The 12,185-nt window shown below is 54.7% G+C and overlaps 1 protein-coding gene across 18 annotated transcripts in view; it reads left to right on the top strand.

Moving 5' to 3' along the window:
- The window catches only part of Arap1 (ArfGAP with RhoGAP domain, ankyrin repeat and PH domain 1), a 63,254-nt gene extending 52,639 nt beyond the window's left edge, over window positions 1-10,615 (top strand). For 12 of the 18 annotated variants that reach the window (XM_046441879.2, XM_046441875.2, XM_058578519.1 and 9 more), the window contains 12 exons: window positions 188-335; window positions 425-511; window positions 597-665; window positions 956-1,073; window positions 2,375-2,488; window positions 2,716-2,861; window positions 3,398-3,430; window positions 6,911-6,993; window positions 8,094-8,144; window positions 8,332-8,395; window positions 9,657-9,806; window positions 10,056-10,615. In XM_046441879.2, the coding sequence (XP_046297835.1) occupies window positions 188-335; window positions 425-511; window positions 597-665; window positions 956-1,073; window positions 2,375-2,488; window positions 2,716-2,861; window positions 3,398-3,430; window positions 6,911-6,993; window positions 8,094-8,144; window positions 8,332-8,395; window positions 9,657-9,806; window positions 10,056-10,073 (1,081 nt within the window). In that variant the 3' untranslated portion in view covers window positions 10,074-10,615. Of the gene's footprint in view, window positions 1-187; window positions 336-424; window positions 512-596; window positions 666-955; window positions 1,074-2,374; window positions 2,489-2,715; window positions 2,862-3,397; window positions 3,431-6,910; window positions 6,994-8,093; window positions 8,145-8,331; window positions 8,396-9,656; window positions 9,807-10,055 lie in introns of those variants that run through there. The other 6 variants (XM_046441874.1, XM_046441870.1, XR_009226584.1 and 3 more) reach the window with 5 other exon arrangements.
- Window positions 10,616-12,185: the final 1,570 nt, after the last annotated feature.

Below are 12,185 nucleotides of genomic sequence, written 5' to 3'. Positions count from 1 at the left end.
GCCCATCTCTACTCTTTGCCAGGACCCAAGACATGTTCCCTTCCACCCTTAACTAGGGGTCTACTCTGACCAGGACCTTCCTGGTCATTCTAGTGGCCAGTCTTGGATCTGTCAGGAACTAGGAAGATGGGACAGGGAAGTTCTGGGCTGGACTCCTCACTCATGGCCTCTGTTCTCCCCTCTCCAGTGTCCAGTGCTTCTCAGACACGAACCAGATGAACACACACAACCTGGCTATTGTGTTTGGGCCTACACTCTTCCAGACAGATGGGCAGGACTACAAAGCTGGCCGGGTGGTGGAAGACCTTATTAGCCATTACGTGTTGGTGTTTAGTGTGCGTCCCCAGCCCGTGGAAGGGGGGAGTGGAGGGCTGAGCCTCTCAGATGGCAGCAATCATTTTCCTTTTCCCTTTCCCCTCCCCAGGTGGACGAGGAGGAGCTGAGGAAGCAGAGAGAGGAGGTCACTGCCATTGTGAAGATGAGAGTAGCTGGCACTGCCAGTGGGACTCAGGTGAAGGCCAGGGCCTGGGCGGGGTCTCAGGCTGGCTGCCTGTACCTGCTGCCCAGACCTCCATCTGAGCCCTGTCTCCCTGCAGCATGCCGGTGACTTCATCTGCACAGTGTACCTGGAGGAGAAGAAGGCAGAAACAGAGCAGCATGTCAAGGTGGGGGCTGGGGACCTAGAGGCCAAGGGGCCAGTAGAGGTAGGCTGGGTGAGGGGCAGACCCACATTACCAGGGAGCACAGCTTCCATCCCAAGGAGAGCCCAGTTTGGGACCAGGTACTGGTCCTGGTCCTGTCTTTTCCCCTACTCATCAGGACCCTCTGAGACACCCCTCCGCATCCCAGGACTCAGAAGACGCTGAGAGGGGTGGGGTTCGGCCTGAATCACACAGTAAGGTGGTAACAGAGTAGGATTGGGGTCAGGGTAGGCTGATCTTCTTGGTCACTGCAGATCCCTGCATCCATGACAGCTGAGGAGCTTACCCTGGAGATCCTGGACCGCCGGAATGTGGGCATCAGGGAGAAGGACTACTGGACTTGCTTTGAAGTCAGTGAGAAGGAGGAGGCAGGTAGGTGGCCACCAGGACTGGTAGAACACACGGTGTGGCCCGTCTCGTCTGATCTGTAGCCCATCTGTCCTCCTTCCCTTGCAGTATAGCAACTATGGTGTGAAAAGGGTTGTGATGACACCCGTTGCTGTCACACACTGGTGAAGGCTGTGGTCTCTGTGATGGTGGTGACAGGGAACTGGCAGGGGTTGAGGTGAAGACTGTAACAGGGCTAATAGGAGGCTGATAGTGAAGGGGTAGATGTGTCAGCTGACGAGGTTTTCTCAGGTGTCAGAGAGTGGTGCTGCTTGTAGGAGTGACAATGCTGAGTTTGGTAGGGGATTGTGGGCCACACCATTCTTGGTGGTGAGGAGAGTGGTAGGTAGTGGTGACCCTTCACGCAGGGGATGGTGGTGTAGGTGAGGGTGGCGTTAATGGTGTGGAGGGCCTTGGTGCAAGGGGCTGAGCAAGGGGGCGCGGCATCAGTGGAGGGTTATGTTTCACTGCTGTTTGTTGAGTGCCAGGCACTGGGCTGAGGGGCCAGGCTAACCATCCCTACCCTTGTGGGGGTCGGTCTGGTGTGGACAGAGACATTGATCCATTAATCCCATGAGCACACTGAGAAAACAGAAGCCATGTTAACTGGTGTAGAGGAAAGGTCCCAGGAGTCTCCAGAGCTTATGTCAGGGTCTCTGGCTTTGGATTCTTTAAGCCAGATGTGGAGGAAGATGGAAGTTATTTGGTGAAGCTGGGGGGAAAGTGCTCCCAGACAGCAGGAACAGCACAGGCAAAAGCCCTGTGTGGGCAAGGCCAGCCCCTCCAAGGAGGTGGAAGCAGTGAGAGGGTGCGGCTGGGGGTGGCTGGAGATGGAGGCAGAAGTGGCCACGCAGGTCTGACCGTGCGAGGCCTTGATGCTGGGGGAGAGGTGGGACAAGAGAAATGAGAACACATGCAGGAGGCCACTTTGAAGGCCTTAGTAGTAGTCTAAGAAGATGCCAGTAATGTGGACAGGGTGGGATAGTGGAGAGGGACAGAGCAGATTTGCCATGCTGAGGGGTGGCGGGAGCAGAGGAGCATTTCTGGCTTGAGCGGCTTGCCTGGTGGCAGTGCTGCTGATTGGACACATGGGAATGACTTGGACACGTGGGGATGACCATGGGCTTGGTTTTGGTCACAGTCAGGAGTGTCCAGCCAGAAGTGTGGTTGTGGGAAGGGTGGTCATGATGGTGGTTTGTTGTGTTGCTAGTGGACCCGGAAGTGGACATGCTGGCTCTATGTCCAGCCATGTGATGTTAGTGACAGTGGGTGTGACTTTTCCCCAGAGCGGCCCCTGCACTTTGCCGAAAAGGTGCTTCCAATCCTGCACAGCCTGGGCACAGACAGCCATCTGGTGGTGAAGAAGCACCAGGCCATGGAGGCCATGCTGCTGTACCTGGGTAGGTGGGGCTGGCAGGGTGGGGCAGGCTGAGGGAGTTTCTTTATCCAGAGCCTGTGGGAGGGACCTGGTGGCACCAGGGAGGAGCAGCTCTGATGCAGAGCACCAAGTTGGTGACCCTATGGAGACAGGATGAGACAGTTTCCTTCATGTGAGGATCTGGCCCTGGAGCATGTGGATCTGGGGGTGTGGTTGGTGCAGCTCATGCCCACTCCAGTCCTCTCCCAGCCAGCCGTGTGGGTGACACCAAGCATGGCATGATGAAGTTCCGCGAGGACCGTAGCCTCCTGGGTCTGGGGCTGCCCTCAGGCGGCTTCCACGATCGCTACTTCATCCTCAACAGCAGCTGCCTGCGGCTCTACAAGGAGGTTCGGGTAAGTGGAGCTGAGTCTTACTCTGAGATGGGCGCCTGCATCCTAAGTGTGCTTAGACACCCAAGCACACGTATTCCCCTTGGTCTGCAAGGGGCAGTCTCCCTACCTTGGGGTCTTGGGATAGCACAGGAGTGGGGGAGAACTGTAGACTCCCAGAGATCCTCCCGCTGTAGGCCTGGGTGGCCACTCCACTGTGCCCTGTACCCCATTAAGCCATGGTACCTGGTGCCATCATATCACAACATGCTGTTTCACCTGTGCCTGTGCCGATCACAGCACCCCAGGAACTTGCTCCAACATGACAGTCCCAGGCCATGGTCTAGGCCTGCCTTGCCAGGTCCGAGGCCTTCCATCCCTCTCTCCATACCCGCTCCATCTACATGCTGGGTGTCGTCCCAGACCAGATACCACAGTATCTAAGTGACCCCCCCAACTTCTGAACATAAATGCCATGCCCCTGTGCATCAGTGCACACACTGTCCTGGTGCTAGACCTCGGACGACTTTTTCCATAACCCTTGATCCTCTATCAAACAGAGCCAGAGGCCGTGGAGCGGGGCCCCTGAGACCGTGAGTAGTTATGTGCTCTTAGCTGCCTTACACCGCCTGGGGGCCAGGCGAGCTGGATGGGAGTATGGGAAACTTCAGGGCTCCCAGCTGTCTTCAGGCATGGTTCCCTGCCCCCTTGCCAGTGTACACTGGCCCCCCACCCTGGGACCTGGGACCCAAGCTCTGTCCTTAATCTGTAACTCCATCCCAGGGTCCTTTTCCTAAGATAGGGTCCCTTATCAGTGTGATGCTCTATTAGAATTTTCTGTAGGATTCAGTGTAGAAATTATGAAGCAGTAATGGAGACCCCAAAGCTTGAATCAGGGCTCTGATCCTCCTCTCCCATCAACTTGGAGTCACTCTCTTTCCAACCCTGGGCTATCAGAATGTCCTTGCCATTTCCTGATCCTAACGTGCTGGGGTTGGGGGATGGCATCCCTGTCTGTGGTGGTTATGTCCTCTGCAGCCCCTTCACCTGGTCGCTCAGCTTTCCTTGGCATACCCCAGGGAGAACGGAGCTCTCCACCCCTCCCTTGAGGCCTCCCTATCCTTAATGGGATTCTTCTATCTAGGAGAATGTGCATACTCTACTCCAGCTGAGAATCTGCCTCCCATCATGCCCCTATGGGTCCCAGCTATGTCTCTGGGGCCACAGAGCACAGATATTCTGCAGAAACAGGCCAGAGAGGCATGGTTCCAAGCCCAGTGGTCGAGCTTGAGCTCCCACAGCTGATCCACCAGTGTCTTTACCCCTTTCCTGCCTGGTGCATCTCCTGAGGACACATGGACTGGCCTGGCTTCCATGGATGGAGCAGGACCCTCACCTCCTCATCTTTGCATGTTATACCTGTATTAATACAGTCTGGCCTCCTGAAGAACACCTCCTCTTCTCTTTGCCGCCCTCTGTGATCGCATCTTCACTTCTGAGCCTATCTGTCCTTCCACTCAGTCCCCCATGGTTCTGGGATGTCACCTCCCTGGCTCCTCCCTTGAGAGGTGCTTAGTTAACACTGTGGAGCAGAGCAAGACCATCAATGTGGGCAGAGGGAAGGGAGAGTGTCTGAGGCTCCTGGAAAGGCAGCTGCTGGTGCCTCCACATGGAAGGGAGAAGGTAGGAAATCTAGAAAAAGGGAAGATCTGATGTTTATGAGCCAGGAGTGATGCCTGCCCTTCACATCCTGAGACATGTGGCCCACACTACTGTCCTGTGAGGAGAGGGGTATTCTCTGCCTGCACAGGTAAGAAGATTGGCTTTTGGTGACTTGCCCTTGGCCACCTCCAGGTGACAGAATGGAGTCTGAGCTATGAAACTCATGTTTTGTATTCCTAGAAGTTTAGGAACTCGAGGACATGGCGGGGAGGGCTGTTCAGTGATGTTCTCCACACCCCAGTGACAGCCAGTGCATCTGGCCAGGCAGAAGCTCACAGTGAGGTGTGGCTTGGCCACTGAGGTGTTGGTAATTCTAGTATTAATGGCTTTATGGGACAACCAAATATTTGAAATTAGGACATCCCAGGTGAGTCAGGCTCCATGAACAACCAGGCCTCATCCTGGGGTCTCCCATTGTTAAGTGCCCTGAGACACCGGGAAATGCATGTTCTAGAAAGATCTTGGTTTTAGCAGAGATCCTTGAGCATCAGGGGTGACCTGTGTTCTCTGCCTGTGACCTTGTCCCTCAGAGATGCCAGAAACACGAGGTAGAAGTCAAATTCTTGTGGGACTTATTCTCAAAAGGAGATTGTGTTGACTGATACTCCCTGACCCCACAACCCCCTCAGCCTTCCTGTCTTGGCCTCCCTCCCATGGTCTACGCGTAACCACACTCCCCAGATCCCAAGGCAGTGTGGGCCCTGAGGATCGTTTTCAGATTTTCAGGGAGCCTCAGCCTGATTAACATGCTTGACCTGGCCAAGAGGGTCATCGCTGTCACACCATGGACCTGCACCTTCCACCCTGACTTCTTTTACTCCTTGCTCCTAGTTCTTTTCCCTCCCACTCAGCACGATTCCGTGTTTACCGGGAGCCGCGTTTCCCCACGGCCTTCCTCCATCATGTCCAAGCCTGTGTTTTGCTGGCCTGCAGCTTACCCTCCATCGTGGCCTGTCTCGGTCTTCCACACGCACCACCAGGTCTCCCAGTTTGTGGGCTGATTTCCTCAGCCCACTGGCCTTTGCTCTCCCTGTTCACCTTTCATCCATGCTGTTTTCTCCCCACACCTCATTTTTCCCACATCTGCGGCTTCATTTCCCTCCCTCCTGCTCAGCTTCCTCCTTACCTGCGAGCCCTGCTCCTCCCACATGTAGAACCAGGTTTGCTCCAGGTCCTGTTGAGTAGATGGCGATTATCAGGTCAGGTGCTGTCTGTATAGGACATGGGGCTCCTCGGTAGGCCCTGGTTGTCAGGGAGTTCCTGGAAAGTCCCTATTCAGGCCCTCCTAAACCCTACATCCTGGGACAGCATGGAAGTCTCTAGTCCCTAGATAGCCCATCTTTTTTGTGAGTCTTCCCAGCTCCCTTGGTCATGCCCTAGTCTTCTCTTTGCTCCTGCTGAGGAGCCATGCCTGGGGGTGGCTGGGAGCAATGGTGGGAACAAAGTGGGGGTGGCTCAGTGTTGGACCCCCAGTTTTGGTTGTAAGTGGATCCTCCTGTCCTACCATCCATCCTGGTGCCCCTGCTGGCTCCACAGGTGCCTGGCATGGGGAGGGCTTCAAGCAAATGGACTCCAGAGCAAGAGGAAGGCTCATTAGCTTCATCTCCAAACAGCTCTCTTCCCCTTGCCTCTGAGCCAGCCTGCTCCTTCCAAGCCAGACCCATATGCAGAGGCGGGCCCAGAGAGGAGCGTGTCAATGATCTGGTGCCCCTCCCCAGTACATTGGTCTCTTGCTTCCTGTCCTAGATCATTGGGAAGTTCTCCCTCTGGTCTACCGAACAGTCATTCTGCTTTGGCTTGAGTCATGAGCTCTTCTCATGGAACCAAAGAGCTAGTAACTGCTGATCCTCAAGCCTTCTGCTCACACGGTCAACCCTGGAGCCTCTGTGGGGCAGGGAGGGGTGAGGAGTGAATAACCAAGACAGATGTAACACAATCAGCCCGCTGAGGCGCTCAGATCATGCCCGCCTTTTCCAGCTTGGTGCTGAGGACGATGCTCAGTGTTCTCCCTTGTGCACCATCTGATTCAGGCGATGCTACGAGTCAGTTCTCCACTGTGCAGGACAGCAGGGTAGGGCTGGGATTTGCTGTCCTAGACGTCCCAGCTGGGCTGGCTGCCTCAGGGACTGAGGGTTGACTGTCTGATGCTGCCTTAGGGAGAGAGGCCAGGGGACTGAGGCTGGATTGTGAACAGGGAGGGATGCGGCAGGAAGGCTCCTTGGAGGAGGTGCCCTGTGCTGAGGTGCAGAGGGGGCTGGGGAACAGGAGGAGGGTGGTGCCTAGGGTGACGATCTGTCCATGTGCCTGCTGGCCCTTACTGAAGTGCCCTCTTCTCCCCTCCCCCACCCCAGAGTCACCGGCCTGAGAAGGAGTGGCCTGTCAAGAGTCTTAAAGTCTACCTGGGTGTGAAGAAGAAACTCCGGCCACCCACCTGGTGAGCTGGAACTGGGGAGACAGGCCTGAAACTGGGGCCTCTGAGGGCTCAGAACTGATGAGGAAGCACAACCAGGGGCTTTGAACTTGACGGGTCATTGTTGTGGTTCTGAAGTTGTGGTCCCCTTGGCCAGCTGTATCATTTGGACACACCTTATAAACACAAATTCTCAGGTCCCTCTTGAGTCCTGGATTCTAGGGATGAGGCCCAGCACTCAGGCTCCTCACCCCACCACCCTTGGGATTGGGGGATTGAGCTACATCCCCAGCTCCTTTTGTTTTGTTTTCTTTTGTTTTATGACAGAGTCTCACTAAGTTGCTGAAGCTGGCTTTGAACTTTTTTTTTTAATATTTATTTTTTAGTTGTAGTTGGACACAATATCTTTATTTTTTTATTTTTATGTGGTGCTGAGGATTGAATCCAGGGCCTTGCATGTGCTAGGCAAGTGCTCTACCACTGAGACACAACCCCAGCCCGGTTTTGAACTTTTGATCCTCCTGCCTTAGCCTCCCAAGAGGCTGGGATTACAGGCATGCACCACTGAGGTGCAGAGGGGGCAGCACTATTTTAAATAGCAAGTTGTCCAAGGAGCTCTGGTGCTTGCTCATGGCCTGGATTAAAATCCTGTCTCTGACTCTCTTTGGGGCCTTTCTGTGCCTCAGTTTTCTTAGCTGTGGAATAGGGACCCTGAGGGTACACCTGTTTCTAAGGGTGATCGTTTATTTTAAAACATTGGGAAGTGATGCTTGCCACTTTTACCTTTCGTTACATGTTGCAATCACCAGACTTGGTTTTCTGACTTTTTCTTCAGCTGCTAGCTGTGCCTGGCTATTTCTGGGTCTAGGGCAGGCCTGGAACAGGACATCAGTAATTTTTTTTTTTTTTTTTTTTTTTTTTTTGGTGCCTGGGCTCAAACCCAGAGTCCTGAGCATGGTAAATTAGTGCTCTACTCCTGAACTGTGACCCTAGCCCAGGCCTCTGGTGGAGATTGGAGAGCTCGGGGCCTAGTGGTTAGTGGGGGCTGAGAGAGAGAGGCATGCTACCCTTGTGAGGAAGCTGAAGGCTGTCAAATGACCCCACCCCCCCACCCCTCTCTGCAGCTGGGGCTTCACAGTGGTGCACGAGACAGAGAAACATGAGAAGCAGCAGTGGTGAGCAAGGGCCCCATCCTGAGACCCCGGGGTTAAGGAGAGGTGGTAGCATGGGCCCCTCAATTGGGTTTCCCCTCACTGCCCAGCTCTGTGACTTGCTGGGCGACTGTGGGCTGGGGAGATGGGCAGGGTAACTCCCCTTCAAGCCAGGCCCTTGGCAGTGTCCAGACCTGTGCTCTCCCTGCAGGTACCTCTGCTGTGACACACAGATGGAGCTCCGGGAGTGGTTTGCCACCTTCTTTTTTGTGCAGGTACCAGGGGCAGGGGGTGTGGGAGGCTCTGCTATAGAGAAGGGTGCATTTCCTTCTCTCAGGCCATCCACTGCTTCAAGGAGATATCTACTTGTTTTTAATTCATTTACCTGTATGTTCAGTAAGCCCTTCCTAGTGCCTGCATAGTCCATCCCTGAACCAGGCCTGCTAGGGACAGCACATAGGCCCCTGCCCTTTGGGGCACTCCCCAGGCAGGAAGAAAAACAGGCCCAGAAGTGATTTGTTATATTCTAATGTGATCTGTGTTGTGGTGGGAGAAGGAAGCCCAGGAACCTAACCAGGTGGGCTTCGAGTGGGAGGGGGACTCCAGGGAGAGGGTGTCATGGGAGCTGAGTCTCTGGGCATGGGGGAGGGTTTACCAGGAAAGGAATGGCTTCCAGGCAGAGGGAAGAGTGTATGCAAAGATCTGGAGACTTGAAAGAGAAGTACAGTTTGTCCAGTGGGGTGTAAAGGGAGAAGCCAGGAGGGCCAGAAGTTGGCCTTGGAAAGGGAGTCAGGAGCAGGAGCCCCAAGAGCCTTAAAGGCCACACCCAGATGCTAAATTTGCCCCAGAAGGTAGTGGAAGAGTTTGAAGAGAGAGAGGGAGAGGGAGAGAGGGGTGTGTGTGTGTGCAGTCTTCTCAGATTCCCTCTGGATGTGTAGGGGAGAAGGACCTGAAGCATAGAGCCCTGGGGTAAGGAGGTCAGGGAGTTGGCTGCTACAGTGGCACAGATAGAAGGGAACAGGGTGGTGATGACCCCCGAGCCAGAGCTGGGACAGAAGCTCCTCAGATTTAAAACAGATGAGTTAGAACAAGGATTTTCATCTGGAACCTCAGAATGGTTTAGGTAAAAGGAAGACAAAACTACCAGGACCCTGGGTTGAGAAGCTCAAGTGGTTGAGCTTCCTGGTAGTCAAGGCCTAAAGGGAAACAGTAGATTCTGTAGTTCTTGGTTTCTGCTGAGGAGGCACAAACGTGTTTCTTCTCTTGGAGAAATATTTTCTTGGTGCTGCATTCTTGGAGAGGTTTGTGGATCCGGAGATGAGAGTCATTGAGTAATGAATCTGGCTGTTCGCTGGGGATATGGTCCTGTTCTGCTAACAGCTGCTTCTCATATCGGCTGGGATCAAAGCTGAGGGTGTCACCTCAGATCATAGCTGGAGGCTTTTCTGGGAAGTGTGGGTGGATCCAGAGCTGAGTGTCTGGGTGAGCTGAGGCATGGCCCAGACCCCAGCAGCCCTCCTCTTCCCTGTTTCCCAGCATGATGGCCTGGTGTGGCCCTCAGAGCCCTCGCGTGTGTCCCGGTCAGCCCCTGAGGTCCGGCTTGGCAGCATATCACTGATCCCCTTGCGTGGCAGTGAAAATGAAATGCGTCGGAGTGTAGCAGCCTTTGCTGCTGACCCCCTTTCTGTGAGTGACTCTTCGTCCCTGTGGGCAGGGGGCTGGGGACCTCGATGGATGCCTGCCTTCCATCCCACTCTTCATTATTTGAGTAGCCTTCAATACCTATCCTCTACCTGAGTAGGTTCAAAAGCCCCCCTACCTGGCCTAGGGATACCAGCTGGTGAAGCTTCTGTGGCCACCCCTCCATTGCTAGCTGCCTGGTTCCTCGACCATCACAAAGCACTTACAGAATCTGGGCTTCTGTGCTTCCTACAGCTCCTCCGCAATGTCTGAGCACTCAACCAGCCTGGCTGTGGGACTGACTCTGCTGCCTCGACTGCGACCAGGAAGCCTTCCTGTCCAGACACCCTCATGCCCTGCATTCCTGGTGTGAGCCAGCATGAGGAAGCTGTACCCCACATCCCACATCCTGACCACAGCATGAGGCTTCCTGGCAGGGATGCGGGGATTTGGGGTCTGCCCAGGGAGGGACACTTCTGGCTCTTCAGGTGTGCAGCCCTCCTGGCCTAGTTTGCTCACCCACTCTGAGTTTGTGGGGTTGGAGAGATGGGTAGAACCAGGAATTCTGGAGGACATCAACCTTTCAGAGTCTGGAGGCCCTGGGCCCCCGCTGGAAGGGAGCCTACCCCTTTGTACAGACTCCAGAGCCTTAGGAAGTGGGGCCTTAAAGGAGCACTCAGCCAGGCAGGAAGGGAACTCTTAGGGAAGTTTCTACAGGACTGAGAGCTGAACTTTGGGAACTTTAGCCCCCCTTCCAGTCTGGGCTTCCCCACTTTGGGGTTTTTTTGATAATATAAATATATCTGTATATTTTACCCTGTGTTGCTGAGGCCTGTGATTGGTTGGGGGGATTGTGTGTCCTGGGGCAGGTGGGGACAGTTGGTCTGGAAGCACAGAGGTGGGTGCTTAGTTCTCTGAGGCTGGGAGCCTGGATGCAGCTCTTTCTGGACCCTGAGCTGATTAGACACTCCTCCTTGCCCCAGGCCAAGCCCTGGCCTGGCTCTGTGCCATCCCTTGTCCCACTATGCAGCCAGGCTGGACTGAAATTGGCTTGAGCCCCTGCCCCTGTTGCAGTCTGAGCCAGGGCCTGGGTATGCAAGTCAGTGACTCAGGGAAGGAGGCACAAGGCCATGGATTCCCAAAAGTTTTAGTAAACTCAAAAGGAGAGCCTCAGGTCCTCCTTAGCCCCTGAGCACACTCCTCCAGAGGTAGGACTCATCTTGCTTCAGGGAGCTGCCCTTGTTGGATACTGCCTGGCCATCTCCTCCAAGCAGACAAGGTCTTAACCAGCAGGGGAGATAATAAGCTGTTCACAGATAGATTTGGGACTCTTGGGGAAGGTGCTAGATTCCCGTCTCTCCTAGAGCCTCGTTGTCAGTGAACAGACCTGCTGACCTCCCTGCCTCAGCCAGTAGAGCTGGGCAAAGCTGATCAAGAATGGGCCACCCATCCCTGACTCTTGTGATCCTGCTCAGTGGGGAGGCCTGGGTACCCGCAGAGTCCCATAGAGTGGGTGAAACTGGAGTTGCCTCCTGCTAGCCTCATACTGCCCTGGCTCAGGGGCTGGCTGCAGGGGCTGCTATGGGCCACCAGGGGGCAGCCATGGATTGCTCATCCCTGTCTCTGAATAGGCTTAGGTTTTGCTCTGCTGGGGAGTGGAGCAGGACCTAGCTCTGCCTTTGACTGCAGGTGGTGATATCTAGAAGGTAGCTCAGTACAGCAATGTGCTTTGAAATCCTGGGGCTCTAAGAGGAGAAGGGAGCAGCCCTGGACCAAGCACCTGCTGTGAGTCTGCACTACTGCTGTGTGCTCCATCTCTTCTTGGCCAAGGAGGAAGTTAGGCCCAGAGAAGGAGGCTCTCTTGAGTCAGGCCTAAGGACCTCCACTGCTCTACATTGGAGGAGTCTCTCTTGGCTCCGTTCCTGATTGCAGCACTGTTTTCCCCTTTCAGGAGTAGCCATGTGTGCTTCTGAAGGAAGGGGATATGAGCTAGCAGGAATCAATGCCAGCGCAGACTGCTTTCCCTTGGAATGGGGATTGTACCCCAACAGGAGCCTTCAGGGCCTCAACCTTAATGACAAGTGCCTGTGACAGCAGTGTTGGGTGGATTAGAGCAGGAGACTCTGCTGATCCTGTCACAAGAATTCCTAAAAAGGAGGCTTCTTGGGATCCTGGGTGGTTTGTGCTCTTGTTCAAGGTTGTTTGGGGAGAGAGGTGGGTGAGGAATCCAGAGATAGGGGTGGGGAGCCGCTCTCGGGATGGGAATTCTTGGTGATTGATGTTGAGAGAGGAGGACAGGGCTTGAGGGCCAACCCATGTCCAGGCACTGCCCCAGGAGACCACAGGGAACCCTGGGAGAGAAGGCTGTGGACAATCAGAGGCTGA

Source organism: Marmota monax, unplaced genomic scaffold (assembly GCF_021218885.2).
Source record: "Marmota monax isolate L192 unplaced genomic scaffold, Marmota_monax_Labrador192_F-V1.1 WCK01_AAM20220418_F8-fsc00068, whole genome shotgun sequence".
NCBI lineage: Eukaryota > Metazoa > Chordata > Mammalia > Rodentia > Sciuridae > Marmota > Marmota monax.
The sequence above is the reverse complement of the archived record's forward strand: the minus strand, read 5'-3'. Positions and strand labels throughout refer to the sequence as shown.